This window comes from Diaporthe amygdali (genome assembly GCF_026229845.1).
Source record: "Diaporthe amygdali strain CAA958 chromosome Unknown NODE_7_length_1459731_cov_64_868725, whole genome shotgun sequence".
In the NCBI taxonomy this organism is placed as follows: Eukaryota; Fungi; Ascomycota; class Sordariomycetes; order Diaporthales; family Diaporthaceae; genus Diaporthe; species Diaporthe amygdali.
In genome coordinates, this window is record NW_026517027.1 from 258801 (window position 1) to 279460 (window position 20660).

The 20660-nt window shown below is 51.7% G+C and overlaps 7 protein-coding genes across 7 annotated transcripts; 3 read left to right on the top strand and 4 right to left on the bottom strand.

Annotated features, from left to right (window-relative positions):
• Positions 1–2147: 2147 nt before the first annotated feature.
• Positions 2148–3135, top strand: J7T55_013695 (uncharacterized protein; the record flags this gene model as incomplete). Its single annotated transcript, XM_053140592.1, has 6 exons — positions 2148–2217; positions 2302–2346; positions 2422–2593; positions 2651–2671; positions 2766–2985; positions 3049–3135. The coding sequence occupies 6 exons, from the start codon at positions 2148–2150 to the stop codon at positions 3133–3135; spliced, it is 615 nt and encodes a 204-aa protein (XP_052996033.1).
• A 210-nt stretch (positions 3136–3345) lies between these two features.
• J7T55_013696 (acyl-CoA desaturase) lies at positions 3346–4779 on the bottom strand (the record flags this gene model as incomplete). Its single annotated transcript, XM_053140593.1, has 3 exons — positions 3346–4256; positions 4406–4522; positions 4578–4779. 3 exons carry the CDS (start codon positions 4777–4779, stop codon positions 3346–3348), a joined length of 1230 nt encoding a protein of 409 aa, XP_052996034.1.
• A 1378-nt stretch (positions 4780–6157) lies between these two features.
• On the bottom strand, positions 6158–7267 carry J7T55_013697 (uncharacterized protein; the record flags this gene model as incomplete). Its single annotated transcript, XM_053140594.1, has 1 exon — positions 6158–7267. The coding sequence occupies one exon, from the start codon at positions 7265–7267 to the stop codon at positions 6158–6160; it is 1110 nt and encodes a 369-aa protein (XP_052996035.1).
• A 470-nt stretch (positions 7268–7737) lies between these two features.
• Positions 7738–10139, bottom strand: J7T55_013698 (uncharacterized protein; the record flags this gene model as incomplete). Its single annotated transcript, XM_053140595.1, has 3 exons — positions 7738–9213; positions 9286–9442; positions 9511–10139. 3 exons carry the CDS (start codon positions 10137–10139, stop codon positions 7738–7740), a joined length of 2262 nt encoding a protein of 753 aa, XP_052996036.1.
• A 770-nt stretch (positions 10140–10909) lies between these two features.
• On the bottom strand, positions 10910–12272 carry J7T55_013699 (fumarylacetoacetase; the record flags this gene model as incomplete). Its single annotated transcript, XM_053140596.1, has 2 exons — positions 10910–11250; positions 11309–12272. 2 exons carry the CDS (start codon positions 12270–12272, stop codon positions 10910–10912), a joined length of 1305 nt encoding a protein of 434 aa, XP_052996037.1.
• A 1639-nt stretch (positions 12273–13911) lies between these two features.
• On the top strand, positions 13912–14949 carry J7T55_013700 (rnase h domain protein; the record flags this gene model as incomplete). Its single annotated transcript, XM_053140597.1, has 1 exon — positions 13912–14949. One exon carries the CDS (start codon positions 13912–13914, stop codon positions 14947–14949), a length of 1038 nt encoding a protein of 345 aa, XP_052996038.1.
• Positions 14950–16532: 1583 nt separating this feature from the next.
• J7T55_013701 (von willebrand factor) lies at positions 16533–17493 on the top strand (the record flags this gene model as incomplete). Its single annotated transcript, XM_053140598.1, has 3 exons — positions 16533–16719; positions 16783–16951; positions 17070–17493. 3 exons carry the CDS (start codon positions 16533–16535, stop codon positions 17491–17493), a joined length of 780 nt encoding a protein of 259 aa, XP_052996039.1.
• Positions 17494–20660: the final 3167 nt, after the last annotated feature.

The window sequence follows — 20660 nt, forward strand, 5'->3', positions numbered from 1 at the left end:
CCCGGTGTGCCTGGCCTAATCACCCGCTCTAGTTCCTGATCGTCGCTTGCAAGGGTTTGACAGTTTATTAAGCTTTCTGGATCTGGCCAATGCAGGCCAAGCGACGGGACGAACTCTCGGCGTGTCCTTGGCGTGCGGCTGGCGTTCAGCTGGGCCACCCGCCCTCAACGTCCGACTGAGCAGATTCGGTGATGCCTCCATAATCTGGCAGGCAACCCTGGGTAGTTGCATCAGACCTCCGTTCCTCCTCATGAGCTGAAGGGTCCAGAGGCCCCTCATGAGCACGTGCCAAATTTAGGTGTTGTAAAGATCGTCCCAATATCTAGTGGTGTCAGAATGCGAATGGAAGGAAGCACGATTGAAGTCATAAAGATGTGTAGAATGATTAATAGGCCAATTTCAAGACTGCCTAGGTACCTGAAACAGAATGAAAATCCAACGCCATACTCAAAATCTCAAAAAGCTGTAGTGTCCTCAAGTTGACATAACAGAACAAACACTGCGCCGGGCTATCAAATCCAATCCCATGGCCCAAATGAAGAAGACGACCACGCGAAGCAAAGCCATGTTTGGCGAGGCTTAAACCGGAGTGATTCGAAGGATTGGCGATCTGCAGTCTTTGGTTCTTTCGAGGCACGATCTGGGAGGGAACATCGTTTCCATGATAACGAATCTGTAGCCAAGAACCAGTTAGAGATCCATCAGGTCGAGGACGATGTAGATGTAAACTTACTGGATCAACAAGGATCGCATGGGGACTTCCATCGGGATCAACGGCCCGTCGAATGCGAGGTAGAGTCTGTGAGAGAAAAACCAGTCAGCAAGAAGAAAGTCATTGCTGGTAAGCCACACTTGAATCATCTCGCAATCGTGACTCCATTCAATCCTTTGCATCCCATGTCGCCCGCACGGAGCTCCAAGATCCTCGCCCTGGCCCTGTAGCGAGAAGCCAGCGCAATCTGTTGACGAAGGGTTCCGCGTACTCTCAATTCCGGGGCTTTCCCCACTGTATACGCTCGAATGACTAGGTATAGGCGTGGAGGCTTATATTATGGTACTTAGCTTGGAACCGACACCCCCCGCACGTAACCACACGTATAGCAAAGGGGTGCGGCCTGCTCCTTTCCACAGCGCTAGGAAATGTGCGAACGACGTCCACCATCGCAAACCAAACTGGATGACGCCGCAATACTTCAGGCAGAGCCGTAGACCGAAGCAAGGGCGTGTACTCCCAAGTCAGTCGGCAGCTGCCATCTGGTATGCGCCTGCGACAGTCGTTTTACAGCGACGGGGCTGGGATGTGGAGATGAAAGAAACGAGAGGGTGGCAGATGATCAAGGCTGGGGCACCTTCAGGAAAGGCGGGCTTACCAAAGGAGAGACATCGCGAACGGTGCGACTGTTTGTGTTGCGAGCAACAGCAGCATTGCTTTGCGAGTGCGTGGGGGGCAATCGAGTGGTTCGAGTTGGAAAACGTCTTAAGAATCAAGAGTCAGGGTCAATGATGGTTTGAAAAGGTCGGTGACGTGTAAGCGTGATGAAGTTTGCTGTGGTTTGATCTGTGGTGGAAGGGCGCAGAGAAAGGTGTTGGGCAGGGGTGAGATCCAGTCGGTGACGGTTTGGAAGGAGGAACGTACCTTGAGAAGATTGAGTAAGGATACTTGAAGAACTCAGAGAAGGATGGAAGAAAGTTAAAGTAGACAACACGAATACTGAATGAGGAGGTCTCATTTCTGAGTGGTGGAATGTTGATTTCTTGTGATCGATGGTTGTTGCGGGTGATCGAAAGTTTGGAGGTCAGGCTGGTTGAAAACAAGGGTTTAAGTATTTGCAGCTGGGAAGGCGGCTGATTAGATCTGCAAGTCTGATTGATGAGATCTCCAGCAGATCTTCCCGCACCTTTCCTAATTGGGAATAATAAATTGGGAAATCCGCCAGTTATGCCACTGCTTGGTAGCTGGCAGGTGGGAGTTTTGGTGCCCAGGTGGTAGGTGGTGGGTGGTGGGCGGTGGGTGCTTTCAGTTTGCACCAAGCTTCAAATTCACTTTCGAATTACATGATTGGCTAGAACCGCAAGAATTGGACAGTGCGCCTTGACAGAGGGGGGTGAGGCTTCCAGGTTATTCTTCGTACTCTGCCACTACACCAATGCTTTCACGGCTTCTCACCATTCTCAATCCCAACGCATTGTCAAGCTCTCAGAACATGGCGCCTCACAGTACGTAACCCCGTTCTACACAAGGTCTAAGATCACACTAAGCCTCATGAGGAGCTCAGATATTAACAAGTTACAAACGTACAGAACCCACAAGTAGGATGCCCGGCGAGTTTCAGCCGACCCTCAACCGTAGGTTGAAGGGTGCCAGGAAAGCTCGCAGAGAAGCCCTTGGACTGACATCAGGGTCCCCAAGGAAAAGCCCAGGAAGCTACCGAAACACCAAATACGCCAGCGCCAGCTCGAGCGAGAGAAGGATCGTGGTGGCAAAGGTCATGTATGGCATGAGAGACACGTCTACGTCAAGAAAGGCTGCTAACATGATCAGATTTGTCGTCAAGTTCCCTGCTTCTCCTTCCAACACAAATGCAACCGGCCGGTAAGTCTTTTACAGATCAGCAATGCTCGCCGTGTCTTCACTAACGTGGATTTGCAGACTGGGCCTCGCAACAACACAGTGAGTCAGCCAGTCGGGCTCAGCCGTTTGATGACAAAGAATCATGGAGTAACTCCTGATAGCGCAAGCGATGGCTTGCGGTGTGTTTCATTAGCGACGAAGATTTCCAATCAGAGCAGAAGCGGCGCATGGAAGTGCGCATGCCCTCGAAGCAAGAGTTGACGACCAGCGAGCTTCTGTCCCAACCTCAGTCCATGACACAGAAACGCTTTGAAGCTTCCCTCTCTGCTTTGCAGGCTGAGGAGATCCGGGAGAAAATGTCCAGAGAGCGCGAGATTCTGGCTGCAGATATTCGCCGCATTGGCCACGCCACGGTGAGCTTCAGCTTTCCATTAACGCTGCCTCAGATCAGCGTTCGCTGACTGTCTCTACTGTAGTGCTCCACGCCAGACGACGACACTGTACATGAGGATCTGGACGGTCAAGATAGGAAATATCAAGACACGTTGGACTTGTATGCATGAGTTCAAGGACAGCGGCAGGGAGACATGGTGATAACCCATGAATGTTTGATGACAAGGTAATTGAGGAGTTGTTGGGCCAAACAAGCTTTCGCCTGTCCATAAAAAGCCCAGGATCGGATCATTGCGATCCAATGTGATCAGTAACTTCTATAATCTTTCTCTTGGGTGTCAAACGTGTGCAGGTGTCGTCGCCTGATACAAAACTTGTTCTCAGGACGCTTTCTGTTTCCATATTTCCACCTCACAGCCACCGCGCAGGACGCCGACCCGCATGGTCGCCAGCAGATTATGGGCCGCATTGGAATGATCATAGACACCACCATTGAACGCAGCAGTTGCGTCCTTACCGATGTAGCAAGCAAGAAGAGACCTGCCACCCGGGTGCTCATCAACGAAATCTACAACATCATGAATGACGCCAGCCACCACCACAAGGGCCTTGCCGTTCACCTGAGTCTCTGCCACGAAATCATCCCACGACATAATGGGCAGTTGCTCCAGTGGAAGACCCCAATCACACTGGCTGCGCCTCCGGTCTAGTGCTTTCTGGAGTTGCTGGATGCGGCCTTTCTCGATTTCGTTCCGACGGAAACGCTTGAGGTCGCTGGCAAGACCGACCTGTTTCCACAGCCAAATCATCCACTTCGTAGGGTCGTACTGCCACCATTCTATGGCGTTTCGATAATCCGATGGAAACTCGTGGTGAAAGTTGTGGTATCCTTCGCCCAAGGTCACCACAGCCGTCAGAAAGTGGTCGCGGGGCGAGCGGCGGTCGTCAAATGGCTGCTCCCCAATCCAGTGCGCCAGCGAGTTCACGCAGAACGTGGCTTGCTGGAGGAAGAAGCACCGCAAGATGCCAGCGTAGACGAATCCTCCCATTCGGTCACCCCATAGGCCACATATCAGAGTCGGAAGGCCCCAGGCCATGATAATTACAGCTAGCAGGTAGTTCCGATGTTGCCACATCACAACACGATTCTGATTCAGGTCGGTCATGTCAGTCCGACCGAGCTTTTTGGGATCTTGATTGAAGATCATCCACCAGAGATGTGAATGCATGAGGCCCTTGCGGACTGAGTAAGGGTCCTTCTCTGTATCGGTATGCCTGTGATGTGCTCGATCTTGTACGACATGTCAGTCAGATTGCAACACTTGCTAACCAAACGTGTGCTCGAGACTGTCCAGGCAGCGTCTTGGTCGTGAAAGCCTATCAAAGAGGTGTGATCACCCCGATCCAGGGTAGGAAGAAAACTGAGCTGAAATCACTAACGATCTCGAGACCATGCCCTGATGGACCCCTGGACAGCACCGGCACCAACGGCAGCCAGGTAAACCTGGAGTAGTGGCTTTGCCTTGTAACATGTGTGCGACCACAGTCGATGGTATCCTGCTGGCATGTTAACATTTTCTGTGAATCTCTTCAGCTCTTAGACTCCACATACCCGCTGTGATTCCCAGAGCAGTATTAAAGTAGTACACCGCAGCAAAGATAGCGGTATAGGGATGCAAAGGTGTCCATATCGCCCCAAGGAAGCCCAAAACAGGGACAATGATAACAAAAAACACATTCAGCCAATTGAGATGCCGGTACCAATTCTTCCAAGTGATAGGCAGCTCACTGATATGAGGCGCCTTGCCCGGCATTTTGGCATGCTCTTCTGCCGCGAGTGGCTGATTTGGAAGAATCTGGCTTCGGTCTGGAACATTAAAGTCTTCCCGGCACTTTGGGAGGTAACCACCAAACTTTCTGTCCCGGGCAGATCTGAAACCTAGATTTCGAGAGATTTTAAAATAAGAGGCGACCACTTTGCGATCAGAGGCCCCAACGTCGAAAAAGCAAAGGCTCTGAGCTTGGAGCCTGTCGTTGTCCTCTGCTCAGGCACCGGCAGACACTGGCAGGTTGCTGTGAAGTACTTGTGTTGAGGAAACGGTCTTTTGTTGGGACTTGCGTGTATTGCGCACAAATGGACGCGATCCATGCCGCCTTTGAGAGCCGGAGCGCAATCGCGCCGAATGGCAAGTCGATGACCCGGACAAACGTTTTGAAACAAACAATGTCACAACGCCCAGTGCTGTTTCCATGGGTGTGAAAACCGGCACCGCAATCCTTCAATGTTACGCCGCAACACCTGCCCTCCCGATGCCGTTTCGGGAAAGCTTTCCCTGCAACCTCGGTATTACCCGCTGTGTGAGACATTGGGACTGTGCTCGTGAGAAGTTTCATTTGATCTTTCACGTCTGTGTTCTCATGGAAATTCCCATGCATATTGTAGAAACTTATGATTCACGGTCATCATTTGTCAAGAATCCAAATCGATCGATCCGACAGTGACCTAGCAGGTTGACTTACCGCCCGAACAATCAATGGATTGTATGCCCATGCTGGCGGGTCTGAACGATGTTGTCCACGTACTACCAATTAGCAACTTAGACTTCTCATTCCAGAGGATTGTTGGGGCCAAATGTTCCGACATCCCAGTGCCCAGAAACACGCGGACCGATCGGCACCCAGCCTGATTCGCCAATCGCCGTATTCACAAATATCATCCATCACTTCCACAACCCTCAGGAAGGAAACGAACCGGGCAATCTTCTTATCTTGATACTGTAGTGACACAAAGAAGTCATTTCGGCAAGATACACATCTTGCATGTGCGTTTCCAAGAGGGCAATCGAGAAGCAGCTGTGTCGCTGCGAATCTTGGGTCATGAGTTGATGTTGTTCACTCCTTTCCTACATGAGCCAGAATATCACTGTTATGTCTGAGATGTTAGGGTATCAAAAATTCGATCAACATCCAGTAATCACGACAAGACTCTAAGGAGGCCGGATAATACCCTGTCCTCACGCCAAATGATGCTTCAATATCACAATTCATGCATATCCACTCAACTCCAGGAGATTACGTGGTCATCTTTTTGGGTGAAGTATTCAAATTATTTTATTTTCTTTGGGTCAAACTCGGTAGATGAACTGGTTTCTCATTGTTCTCCATTTTAAAAACGTTCAAAGAAGATAGATACTACTCATCTTTGTGTAGTTTACGTGCCTCAGCCTCGTAGTCGATCGGGTTTTCGTTCCAGGGAAGTGGCGTCAAAGGGTGATATGCCTGGTACTCCAGCTCAACGCCAGGATGCTTGAAAGTGACACCCCGCCTCATGCAAAGATGTTGGCTAGTCGGCTTGTTTTCAGACTCTGTCACCACTTTGATTGCATTGGTAGCCGGCTCATTCAGAAAATTCTCTAAGCGCAGCTTGAGCAGGTGCGCCACAGCCTCCCTAACGGAAGGCGACTCCCAGTATTCAATGAAAGCTTCAAACGGGTCCGCAGTCTCTGGAAGCGAGGGCTGCGCACATCTTTGAAACACGCCGTCCACAATTTCTGGATCAAAGCAGCTCTTAACAAGCTTGGCCACGATCGCCTGACGGCGCAGGCGAACATAGTTTGGGTCCCTCAAAACCTCAGGAAATACACTCAGCTTCTGAATGATGTCTTGAAACTTCACAGTGCCATCCCCTAGCGGAAAACACTCGCAGGCCTCGGGAGTGATTTCATATTTCGCAGGCTTGGTTATCTTTGCCTCAGCCACCCACAGAGAAGCTTCCAGGAGGCGCGCTTCATGATCATTGACAAATCGTCTGATGGAGCGCCCATTCCGGAGGTCGTCGAGCGTGAACCGCCCCGAGGCTACAGCCCAAGCCCGTGATCGCCAGGCCGATGATCTGAAATCCGTATTGATTAGAGGGTGTGGTATGACGCTTTCTTCCTTGGCTAGGATCCTAAACCAGATGTGTAGATTGCCCCAAGTTTGACTGTCAGCACAGTCCCATTGCTTGAAGTTCGTCATATCAAACTGCTGAGGACGTTGTGGGACGTCTTCCAGATGTCGCATCCCACGTTTGATCTCTTCTGGCCCGCCCAAGGTTCGGACTAGGCTTAGTAAGAGGGGATAGTCCAGCTGGTTGATCCGCCTGAAAGTCTTGAAGATTAGATCTTCCCGTGCTTTGGAGTGGAGATATCTTCGGATGAGGCCTTGCTTACACGGAACGCAGACGAGGTCGGACTTACTGACAGCGCTGAAGAATGCATGGCATAGCTCCACGTCGAAGTCGGACATTCTTGTGCTGATCATAGTGTTGGAGCTCCGTGCGTGATACATGTTTAGTGTTCAATAAATATTTCTGGGCAAGTATTTGAGTATGTTCGATAGAATGATGAATGAAGATCCGTTTTACTGGTGTTTCTGGCAGGCCACGAACAGTGCCAACATCAGTATTCATGTGTGTGGCGGTTGTATCAGATATAGTTCTGGAATCAAAGATGGACTCTTGTTACACCAAGGCTATGTTCATGTGAAAGATACAAAGAGTCAGCCTTGTTTGTAGAGACAGAACGTGTCCTCGGCATTGTGTCAGATACAAAGAATAATTGAAACATATGCATCGCCCCGAAAGTCTAAGGCTCTTTGTGTGATAGAACCGGCACAAATGGTCCGCGATGGGCAACTCAAAGTACACAGATTATGCGGGTATGAGGTCACGAGAGACTCGAATACTGGAAGTGACTATACACACTTCTACTATTTCCTTCTCATGACTGAGACTATCGAAATCCTCTTCTAACCAAGGGAATGTCAACCAGGCCAATGCCAGCATGGGATATCCAATCCTGAAGCGCCGCCACAGCCGCCGCCCCACTAGCTCTACCGCTTGTAGTCGCCGCAGGCCTCCTCTTGACCACATCCTCGCCAGCCAGCCGCTCCGTGTCACCAAGCACCGTGCCGTCACTCTTGACACTCACGTCCCGAAAGTAGAGCTCCATGTCCGGATTGTCACTGCTCACGCCGCCAAACCGCATCGTCTGGGCCTGCGTGCCAGACTGTGTACTGCCGTTCTGCCCGCTCGGCGCGGTAAACACCGTCGCGGCGCCCTTTTGCGTCGTCGTGAACGTCGTCCCGGCCAGGCCGGGGACCTGATCGGCTGTGGGCGGCAGCACGGAGTAGAGCTGCAGGCCGCTGGGAGAGACGGCGCCACCGGGGCTGGTCCGGTCCATGCTCTTGGTGCGCTCAAGCGTTGCGTCGAGGCGAGTGGTGCCGTTTTGCAAGGTCTGTGACGTTACATTTGAGTTCAGCGGGAAGGAGTAGCGATTGGTGAAGCCCGCTGCGTCGTCCTCCCCGTGTTTGGAGGTATCGGTCCCGGTGGTGGTGATCACGTTGACCTGATTCTGCCCACTGTTGCTGAGCACTGCGTCGTCGGTGTGTGAGAGTGATTGAGTCCACAAAACCGTGGTGTTACCAGTCGAAGTTGTAATGGAACCCGAAACACTGAAATTCCGGGACACAGACGTGGTATACTTGAGCGTATCGTTGAAGCCTGTCGCGTTTTGTGTTACGGACTGGCTGATTGCAATTGATGGATCCAAACCGTCCACAGTGGGTGATGACCCGGTAGTGATGGAGTCCGCCTTGGAATCCAGCCACACAAACATTTTGCCGGTCACTTGCCAATTAGAGGTGACATTTGGAGATAGCGAGGCGGTTTTCCCGTCGTCACTGAGGCCAACAACATTAACAGTCAAATTGTGCGGCTGACCGTCACAGAGAACCGGAAGCCACGGCGACATGTCGATCTCGCCCTCTTTAAGATCGAAGGCGTCAATGCCAACGACAGGTTGCCAGAAAGCCGGCGATACGCCACCGGTAAAGATGACGGGGAACGGCCATTGAACACCTGCCAGTTTCCCGTCAAGCAGAACTTGTACTTCTCGGAATGGTGAGTTACCAGGAAGCTGGCCACCCGAGGCATTGTAAGTCAGTGTGTTGGACTCAAGAACATTGCTCCACCAAAACTCCTCGTTGCCCTGACCCGTAGCTGAGACTGAAAAGATAGCCTTGACGGCGTTTCGAGGGAAGTCAGTGATCACATTGGAGGCAACTTGATCTGGGATTGTAAAGACACTTGGCTGTGAGTCGTTGTTCGCCTGGCGCGAGGAAATAGGTATAACCGTGTCTGCTGGTGTCACACCTTGAGGCGCACTGAAGAAGCTGGCAGTCAAGGTTGTGTTATAGACTCCAGTCAACTACGAATGATATCAGTCTGCTGTCCGATCATGCCCCTCACACTTGAATATAGAGTGTAAGAATATACTTACTACGTCAGTAAGGCTGTTCGGCAGATTGAAAATGACTTTTTGTGGCTGCTTCCACAGAGCCATGTATTGTGACATATCTTTCACGTATGTATAGGATATACCCCGACGATTTGGCTCCTCAGTAGAGGTCCGGAAAACTTCTGTGTCTCCAAAATACCTGAGCATGGGCTCGATCAGCATCTGAGCATCGTGAGCGTTGAGACATGTGGCATCTCGCACACTCACACGATGGCCAGACGATCAAATTGCCTCCCTTGTGACTGCACCGTCAAGTTCATAATAGCGGTGTTGCTATCGGCCAGACAAGCAGGTGGCGTATAGTTTCCCACGAAGGGACTGCCGAAAGAGTTACTGAAAGTGTTGACTGCCAACGTAACCTGACAGTCCTGTTCTCCAAGGCCAGGCAGGATCGTCGGTATGTCATTGAACCCATCAGCGGTGCCGCCACCGATGACCTTCCCGTTGAGCCCTAAGAGGGGGACATCGACTTGGAGAGTCTGCATCGCGCTGTTGTTGCCTCCTGGGACGTCCCTCCTGACGTGCCGCAAATTATGAATGGGGTGCCGCCTCAGTGGCCTGTGGACTGCGGCTCGAACTTCAAGTTCAACTGGACTCCGGACTGGCTCGTCATTCTTCGCCCACAGACCCCATCGCCCCAGTAATCCCAAGACAAGGAACAGCGCGTTGAGGATGATGACCGCGATGATTGCCGGCCTCTGGGACTGTGATTCATCCGCCCATCTTACTTTCTTCTTCTTCCTGGGTATCTTGCTCGGACCAGCCGCGTTGTTTCTGAGGGACGGCTCAACCGTCCGATGTTTCTCGTCGCAGACGGGGAGCGATTGATTCTCCATTGTCGATGGTCAGTTGTCCGGCGCTGGACTCAAGCTCGAGCGAATGCACGGCGCCGGCAGCTGACTCCAATAGACATTACCAGGGACAGCACTGGGGAACGTGAGATGCGTTGTTTTGTTTTGATGATGTGTCGTCTTATCGGGTTGGCTCAATCATGAGTCAAATCAAGCTTTCGTGTCCAGCCTCCATCCGGGTCCGGGTAGAGGGGTAGCATCGTTTCAGATCCCGGACGCATTGAGCATTCTTACCGGGGCGTCGAACGATGGGGCGCCTAGGGTCTACAGTGCGCCCGGCGGTGCTGCAGCTGATCCGAACTGCTGTATCTTCTAGACTCAATAAGATCGGCGTAAACTTTATGTGTCTCGTCCCGCGGGCGTTGATGGGGAACTATCACAAGCTGAAAAGTCGCGGCGCAAAGTGACAAAGCCAGTCACCCTTGGAGGGTAGCATTTTAGTCTTGAGCCGGACGTATGATAGGCCCGGGGGCATGAATTTGTTGCGAGGGGTATTTTGTATTTTAAAACCGTATGAACGCTGGCGAAAGCTTACAACGTCTTGAGTGCAGGCTGAGATAGGTACGATGCTTCGTGATGTCTTGACAAGTAGGAGCAGCCGCAGTAGCTTAAATCGGCTCTTCACATCTGAGAAAGACGAGGCCGACGCTTTCAGATTTTCTTTTAGGCAGAGTACATTTTCAACAAGCAACTGACCAGCAAACCACTACCGCACCACACCATGGCCGGGCGCCATTTGATATTGTCCATAACGCTTACCGACTCACTGCACTAAATATCCTCCCAGTGCATTCACCAAAGCCGACCTTCTTGCCGTCCTCGCCGCTCGTCGCCCTTAGGGTGATCGTGTCGCCGTCCTTCAAGAACTTGCGCGCATCCATGCCAGCAAGGAGGACCTCCTTCTTCCCGCCCTCGCTCATCTCCAGCAGACTGCCGTGCTCGGACGGTTTCGTGCCGCTGATGGTGCCTGAGGCGAGCAGGTCGCCACTCCTCATGGGGCACCCACCCAAGGTGTGATGCGCCAGCATTTGAGGGAAGGACCACAGAAGATTCTTTGTGGAAACCCGGGAGATGGTGGTGGTGTCACCCTCAGGGGCTGCGATGGGGGTCAGTTGTGGATTCGGCAGTAAACCGCGTTTAGGCGAGGAACTTACTTGTCAGATCAATCTCGCACTGAATGTCGAACACGTTCTCCGGCTTCGCCTCCTTGAGGTAATCTTGCAGCTCGGGTTTGCCCTCGAGCTCAATGCCTTTGCTCCTGAACGGCTCCAACGCATCTGGCGTTATAACCCACGGGCTTATCGTCGAGGCGAAATTCTTCCCGTTGAATGGTCCCAGGGGCACGTACTCCCAGTTCTGAATGTCCCTCGCACTCCAGTCGTTCAACAAGACGTAGCCAAAAATGTGCTCCTCTGCCTTGTTCACATCAATGGGCGTCCCCATCTCATTGCCCCTGGCGATGAAGCAACCCAGCTCGAGCTCAATGTCCAGCTTCTGGCTTGGCCTGACAGTGGGCTGCTTTGGCTCTGCGGCCGGATCGATGACAATCTGCCCGACCGGCCGTTTGATAGGGTGTCCCGAGACAACAATACTGGACGCCCTCCCGTGGTAGCCAACGGGCAAGTGCGTGTAATTCGGCTGTAGGGCGTTGGCTGGGCCGCGCCACATGGACCCCACACCAAAAGCGTGGTGATATCCCGCGTAGAAGTCCGTGTAGTCACCAATGTGCATCGGCAAGTGCATCTTTACCTTCGCCTTCGGTATGAGAGCTTGTTCGCGCAGTTCTGAATTGTCTTTGAGGAATTCGGGGTGCTTGGTGTCCACAGACAGCAGGTCCTGGATGGTACTGCGCACCTGGCGGTGGATGTCCCTTCCCAGTTCCGCAAACTTGTTGAGAGTGGCAGAGTCAAAGACGTTGCCATGCTCCTTGAGATACGGAAACACGCTGTCAGCATCCTTTTGGTCAAGTAGTCTCTTCAGATCAAGGACATGATTGCCAATGGCGGTCACGGCGTGAGGAGCTTCGTCGCTGGATGTAGCGGCGATGCCAAAGGGGATGTTAGCGAGGGAGAAGTCGCTGCCAGGATCAACGTCAGGGACCCACGTGGAGGAAGCCATCATGAACCAGCTGGAAGCAAGACTGAGTAAAGTAGAAAATTGAACAAATCTTTCCTTCGACGATGAAGGCCTTCCACATTAGAGCTACGACAGTTGTGTCGGCAATGAGGCCGGTTCGGCTAAGCCCGGAGGGGCAGAGCAGCCCGACGGAAGCCGGCGTGTGCGGGAATATGGCCGCCCGCCCCACACCCCGCCTCCGACTTCACTCGCTCCCATTAGCGGCTCTGAATTGCCCACACCCGAAGGAGATTGCGATGTGACGAGACATGTCCAATAGTCGGATCAATGAGTGAATGGTGAAACAGCACGCGCACACACAGACTGCCAAAAGATGTAGGCATGCGCTCTACTTATTACATGCAGACACCTCGCCCGAGTGCCCTGCTTATTTCTTTCTTTCACACTGTCAAACCTGATGAATGGCCACTGTATTCCTGGACATAACCGGCATCATCTCAGAATCAACAAAAACTTGGGCGTTGGAGGGTCATCCTGAGACTGAACGGAAAGCTGGACCTGGGTGCAGGCGGCACTTGAGCTAGAATACCCGCAGACTCTTTGAACACGACGATTCAGGTTAAAAAGACATTAGATGAATTGATGTTGGAGAAGACAGTGCTTGGTTTGTGTTTTGAATTGCTTGCTTTGTAATGAGCCTCCTACACGACTGGTGGCTTGCGGCCTGACACTTACATTTGAAAACCTCGCTGAAAAGCATGGTCCTGAGAAGCAACGTGACAAATGCACAGAACATTGGAATATTTGCAATTTACATATCCTCGGTCTGTGTCTCATAATAGCCTCGTCAATTTTGGACGTTTCCGATCTCTCCAACTGTATTGTGCTCAGCCTTCACCTTCGATCGTGGCATGTATGATGCCCTATTTCGCACTCAGCTCTGCTATGTTGATAAAGAAACTTCTATCTACACGACCTTTGACGGCCATTCAGCTGATCTCAACGAGTTAGACGGCTGCAATCACGGCTGGTGTCTGTTTCCCTTTTTTCCCCTCTACTTTGTGATGTGCGCATGGGTTAACATGAGAGCATTTGGACAGCTTTCCAATCATAAGAGAACAAACTCGTTCGCACTGAATAGAAATGGGTAATCCTCAACTAAGAGGACGAGAAGCATCGGATGGGGAACGGTTGTGGCAGTAGGTGCATGCTTTCAGAAGCGGCCCCCTTTGGTGAATAGTATATTTCTTCATACGGCTTTGCACTCCATGCTATTATATAACGGGTATGTACAATTATCCGTGCAAGTTTAGATGCATATACTAGCCTCCGCAGTACAAAGCACCTTTTCGCAAACCCACCGACTCATGGACCCATCATATCTGCACGACTTACCCCCACCTTAGCCCACCCCTTACTTCACATGCCAGCTAACACCAGCTGATTGAGAATGGCGAAGAACAACAGTCTTGAAGGAAGCAAAAGGACAGCCGCTGCAGCTGTTACAAAAATGCATGGGTACTGCCATGTCGGGCTACTTTCCTCCGGTTTGAGCTTAAGCTCTGGGTCAGGGTGCCAGCTCCATCTCCAGAGGAAACCTTGCTCTCGCTCGACTTGAACGCTGGGAGGTGCACCACCACGACAGCTTTAGAGACGACTTGGCGTCCCCCGTTACGCAACAATGCCTTGTCAACGGGTCTTCAAAGTCAGAAAACCTCCGGGCCTCAGACACGCCATCAAGTACGAGACCTCCGCCTCCGAACTCGACCAGCGCCTTGCGCGCCGGCAGCGTGCTCATTTGGACCGCGGCGTGAGGCTGCTGCCCAGAACCTCGACCGACCAAGCTCCCCGACGGCTTACACGAAGCCTCCAGATTCAGCCAGCCAGTGTCTTCCGACCTCAAGATCACTTCCTGTCTCCCGAGCAGCATTTTCCTCTGCAAACTATACACACGCGAACACAGTACCCTCGTTATGTCAACCGATTCAACTCGAAGGAAATCATGCTTGTTGTCGATGGCAGCTGTGTGAATAACGGTGCCGGCGTGGGACGAAACCCGCCTGTCGAGAAAGAGTATGCGCCAAAGTGGGGCTTGAGCTTCATATACAACAGCAGCGTCGCCAGGGATGGAGTCACCTTGCCGTATCTTGCGGCGAACAACGTAAAAACAGGTGGCGCACCGCGGGGAGACCTCACGGTTCCGCTCCCAGACATCTCGGGCACGATTGCAATTCCTCTGGAGCAGCAGGGCCCTCGTGGGGACATACTCAGGCACACTTCAAACAGGGCGAAGTTGCGCGCTGTGATTGCCGCGCTGGACTTCCGGCCCTGGTACGGGGAAGGCTGGCAGACGGTCGTGATTGTCACGGATCTCGAATACGTCGTTCTCGGGGCAACCAAGTGGATGCCAGCCTGGGTGCGGCGGAGGTGGAGGTCGTCTCCCCACAGGGACAGAAAGGGCAAGCTCTGCACCGGCAGGAAGCTTGCGAATCGTGATCTGTGGGAGGAGCTGCAGTCCCGCATCGAGGACCTCCGAGCGAACGGCACTGAAGTGGCCTTCTGGCTAGTCCCGCCTAGGAGTTTGATCAGAGAGGATAGCAACCTCCTTCGTGAGGCCAAGAGCGCTGCCAGGGAGGCTGCTAGGAGTTCTGACTTGTTGTGGACGAGTACACGAGGCTTTGCGGCTTGTCCGTGTGACAGCAGGACTGAGCTGACATGATCGATCATTCAGGGGTAGAGTATTCTTCACCACGCCTTGTGCCCCCCACCCCAACACTGTCATTCTCGACTTCGTGCAAAGAAAACAATGTTGCTAGGGCTTCAGGATTTGCAATGAACTAGCTTGTTCTGCTCTGGTCTTGAGTACATGTGCTGACTTGGTTCTTCCCCATTCTCTTCATGCTAGAGTTCGACGCAGTAGGGCCCAGCGGCCACTCGGACTCCGTTAAAACTGTCGGGTAGAAGTTGTCTGTCCTCAAGTCTTCAGATTCTTAAGAGGCAGTGGATCTAGCTTGGAGATATACTAAGTTATTCCAACTTCACAACGCTGTCGATTTCCCCCACTAGCTGGGTAAGTTCCTCAGGGTCCAGTGACTGTTTAAGCTGAATATTGGCTACTGCATTGTGTTAGACAGCGATGCCAATACAGTATGCCAGTGCTTTCTGGTTTTGGTCTGCTCTGAGCTCTGTATGATCGTTTGGAATTGTTGTCTTCAACTTAGGTAGCACTTTCTATACCTCGCTTCGTTCCATAAAGTGGCATGTGCTTGTGTCAAACGCACCTGGTCACTCTATGGCTCGAAGGATAATCAAGGCAAGATTTATGGCAGATGGGCTGAAGCCGAGAAATGCCGAGAACTAATGAGAAACATACGATATCAATCCATCCCGGAACAATTGTGAATTTATTTGCTGTCGTCCTGCGATTGTCGATAGTGAACCTTGTTGACGATCATACTGTGATGACGATATCATTGCTGCAGGGAACATGCATTTCACGAAGCTACGATCTGCCAAAACATAACTGATAGTGGGCTATGCAATGTGACACCTGCAGTGCTCTTAAATTGGTTATTCATTGCGCCACTCTGCCAGGTATTTACCAGCATGCTTGTCCTTTCATTCTCGTTTCATTGTATGCAAGCTGTATGGCCGACCAACGAGCGAGCCGTATGGTTGCCGATGCCGAGCTTGACTCAATCAATTCGTCGTCGTTTTTGTTGGGTACATAGTTTGAAGCATGTGTACCTTAGGACACGTCAACGAGGGTAAGGGTCGTATGTGTTTGAGAATCAGGGATGAACACATGTTGCAGGAAGCACTGGGCACGAGCCTTTGAATCCTGAGATCCTGGTTCCCGGTCTGCATTAAGCTTCACTTGTCTCCCTGTCACCAGGCTCAGCTGTCACCCTTCTGTGGCAGAGCAAGACATATCGTATTCACCTCCATCCATCTTATCTCCGCATACAGGTTTGGCTGAAGACGACCCAATCCCCAGCCTACCGGTTGACTGGATCTTCGAAGATCAGCGGATACCTACCCTGTGCGTCCAGCAAAATTGGCAACACCGCTTTGAGTGGGGACAGAGAAGCCGCTATCCGACAGGCCAGCATCACCTTCAAATTTACCCCTGAGCTGTTGAACGTTTGACCGCCCATCAATCAATCCGTCACACAAACACCAACACAAACCGCCGCCCAGCACTCAGACTCACTCTCAGACTCACTCAACTCGGGCACTCAGCTCATTCCACGATACCTGAGACAACCATCTTCCCCACCGGCTTCATCAAATCCATTCACCATGGCGAACCTTGAGGGCATCGACGAGCAGAGTCTCGACTGGCTACGATGCTTCGACACTATGTTCATCATCGACGATTCGGCCGCCATGGCGCCTTACTGGAAAGACGTGCAGCATCTCATCGAGGCGGTTGCTCCTATCTGTGCTAAGCACGATCCCGATGGCATCGATCTCTACTTCGTTAACCGTGAGTAATTCCAGCACTCGCTTAGAATCTTGAGTCATCATGCTGAGGGAATCGCCTGCGTAGACAAGCCGGGCGGACTTCTCGGCCAGTTCAAGTCTATCCGGAAGACGGGTTACACCCGCATCGGCGGCTTCGTCGGAGGCATGCTGCTCACAGAGAAGGGAAAGGAGGTCAGCTCCATCTTCACCGAGAAGGTCAAGCCAGCCGGCAAGTGCAACATCGGTGCACGCCTGTAAGCAGCTTCCTCAAACCCTGGGATGGCCGTAAAGAGACGAGGAGAATGTCTTGGCTCGTCTTCCAGCTCTGTCGGTCGATAAACATCACGTGATATCAACTGACAATCGATGCAGTGGAAAGTTGCTGGAGTGGTACATTGAGAAGTTCAAGGCTGGCGAGGAGAGCGCTGCACTGAACCTGATTGTTCTGACGGCGGGAGCCTTCGACGACGACATCAAGACGCCCATCGTCAACATCGCCCGGGAGCTGGACGCGGCCAACGCGCCGCCACACCAGGTGGGCATCCAGCTGTTCCGCCTCGGCGGGGCCAACATAGAGCGCCAGAAGACGTTCGACTACCTCGACGACGAGCTCTACAAGGAGGCCAAGGTGCGCGACATAGTGGACACCGTGACCTACAGGGGTGCCGGGGAGGGTTTGTCCGGTGATGAGCTCCTGAAGGTCGTCTTGGGCGCCGTCGTCAAGAAGTTGGACTCGAGGAGCTCGGAGCTGCAATTGTCTGGCCAGGCTCAAGTGCTGAGGGCTGAGAGGGAGTAATTTAGCGTCCGATATTGAGCGGAAGTCCACGAAGCATTCATTGTGCTTTTCTTGCTCATTTGTAGCGGTATTTGGCAAAGATTGAGCCATATTTTACGGACCATAGACTCGACTATTACGGTCCTTTTGCAAACTCTGATGGGAGTGATCCGCACCTGATGTGGCGGGAGCAAATTGGAAACTTGAACTTCAACATGGTCAAATTTCCAAAATCTGTCTGCGCGGCATTTGTTGTGAAGCTTTTCATCACTCTGTTGCCTTCGGCAATTTTTAATATTGCCGCCGGGATGCCATTTGTCTGTCTCATGCAGAGTCACTAAGCATTTGGCGTAGAAGAGCAGCTCAAAGTACTCGTTTGTATGCTGTGGGATTATCTGATGAACGTAAACAGACGCAAGAGCACGAATTCATGAGTTTGGCACTGTCGTTTCGAATTGTCGTCTGTTGCTCGTCCGAGCTATACGGAGTATTGAAGGACAATCTAGATTAGCAGCCCGCTGGCGTCTCAGGACGTAAGTTGAAATACATAGTAGGTGTATGGAGTTGTGACGTACTCAAGTTCGGTGAATCAGAGCTTTAGTACTGCCGTAAGATTTCTACATGTAGTGTTTATATACCAACTTATGCATAGAGAAATACTCCGAATGTCGACGACCTAGAAACCCGACTTACACCTATTTGTTCCTCGTCTTCAAGGCTCTAAGAAAAAGCAATGCCCTCATTTTGCTTTCCTCTGCCAGCACACTTCACGCCGCTCATCCAGGACTCTATTGAAACCCTCTCCATAATCTTTCTCACGAAGTTTAACATAATTTTTGCAAATGTTGCAGCATAGTCGAGGTGCCCAAGGATCCCCATGGTAGAAGTCTCTTTAGCGAACGGAGCCGAGCATGTGGTCTAGCTGAGCGCTCCGTAAACACGCTTATATCTAACCCATACCTACGTATTCGCCAAATCTATAGGTTTACTGAGTTAGGACCTGCTTGCTACTTTCTCATAATAAGTGCCGAGAGCTTGTCCTTCGACATCTCTTATGCGTTTTGCCGAAGTTTAGCATGCCAGTAGAGCGGTTGCCCGCGTCTCGGCTCAGTTCAACCCATCTCATCTACGTGGGTGTCCCTGTCCACTGCCATAATTGGTGACCGCTGATAAGAGCCCATCCTGTTCTCAACAGATAAACGAATCTCAGATATTGCGCCGGTAAAACTCTTCAGCACGACTTCGCCCGGTTTCTCTCACTGCACCGCCTGCCAGAGCAGCCTGCATAGCATTTTGAATGGGCCGAGCGAGAGGAATTCTTTTCCATCAGGTTTCTTGCCAGGCGAAGCTCGCGAGAGCTTGACGCATCACCCCCCCCCCCATTTGACTGCGGTAGAAAGTCTTGTTAGTCGATGTTTGTCGCTTTCCTAGAGGCTAGATCAGGGCAACGTGGTCGCAGGAGTTCCTGGTTTTGAAACAGGGCTGGATCGGACATATGATCAACTAACGCAGTTAAATCAAAAGTTTTCGGCAGGAAGCGTTTGAGACACCAGTATCTCATATCCGGTGTTAATTCTCAATCACTAGCTTGTCGAGCAAGAGCTGCGGGTCGCAGCTGAAGGGAGTCCACGGATGCTTAGTGAATCATTGAATCATCGAAATATCTGTATTGACTGCAGTCTCTCTGAGAGAGAGTGCCTTCGCTCCTTTACTATGGCCTAGCTTGGTTTACTCGGTATGAGAGCGCTTAGCAATATGACTGCTTTGCATAATCTGGCTGATAGATGAGCTCGTAAGACTCCGTGTACCACAGACTTTGACTGCAAGTTGGTTTTGATGGTTTGATACATCATCCAGACAATTTTCTCGCGCCTCTCAAACTGTTGTTGAACATGCAGCCAAGGACTTCATTATGGTCAAGCCTTCTGAGGCCTCTCGGAAGTAGGGTATACGGACTTGGCTAGCCCTGTAACTAATATTCCCTTCTACTTATAGACGGGGATCGAGTGTACCAAATGAAGTTAGGCAATCACATCTCGTATGCAACAGATGACCGGATGACATTCAGTAATTAATGGAATTGACCATATTGAAAGTATGCCTCAGATAATTACCTGCCTACGCCAGAAGCATCAATCATTGAATGAAAGTGGCAGATATTGTGCATATAAACGGCTGCCAAGGCCACCGGCAAGCTCGGTGCGGGGCCAACCAACGAAAGGCCTGGAAAGAGAGAAGACGGTTGCGGCATATTAGGTGAGGCCGAGGAGATGGGGCACCCGAACAGTCTACTGTAGGCACCCGCAAACCTAACCTTATTGTGTGGGAACAATGCTTCTTCCCCTGATGGTGAATACCACGAGGGGTTGGAGTCACATGGACGAGGGCCGGGAGTCGGTCCCAATGTTCAGTAAGCGTATGTGGTGGAGTCGGAAATGACCATGGGACGACAGACACCTCATTTCCCGCAAACCCAATGAGATGTTTGCGGCCATGCCAAGGTCGATCATCGTTGTAGCGCAAGCGCCGGGATGGATCAGACGTTGGAGTGACAGCTGCCGTTAGCTGTTTGGGGAATACTGTTTGTCACCAGCAACACAAATGTCATGAAGGGGCCGACTACTAGTGAAGCAAACGTGAAAAAGAACTCAGTAGCAACCACTCTGGCAATCAAATCTGCGTGATACGGAGGGTCGAGAGACAGGCACACCCCGTGGTTGTGATATACTTCGCGACACGTGCAGCCCGGCAATTTCCCGATCATGGCCTTTTTGGCAATTAGCTTTTCACGCCATCTTGACTGACTCGGAAGTCTTTCCCTGGCTACTATCGGCTGTCAAACCAATTCTGACTTTGGTCTGTCCCATGAGTTCTTCTGGGATCTTTTCAGCTCAATGGTCTGTCGTCCAGGCGCTGCATCGTCGAGCCTTCGCCCCTGGCCACAACAGATGATCCTGCAGGCAATTGAAACTATTGGTAACGCTTTCATCACATGTGACGACGCTACTGGCATGACCCCAGGGTTGCCGACAGGAGGGATACCACGGATACTACCCTTCCAGGAACGCCAGACACCCTCCGGTCCTTTTACCCCAGATGTTGGACCTGCTTCTCCTGGGGTCTTCCTTGGCGTGCAGCTTTAGCCAGAGCTCACCCTCGAGCTGCAAGCAACCTTGAGCTCGCCAAGG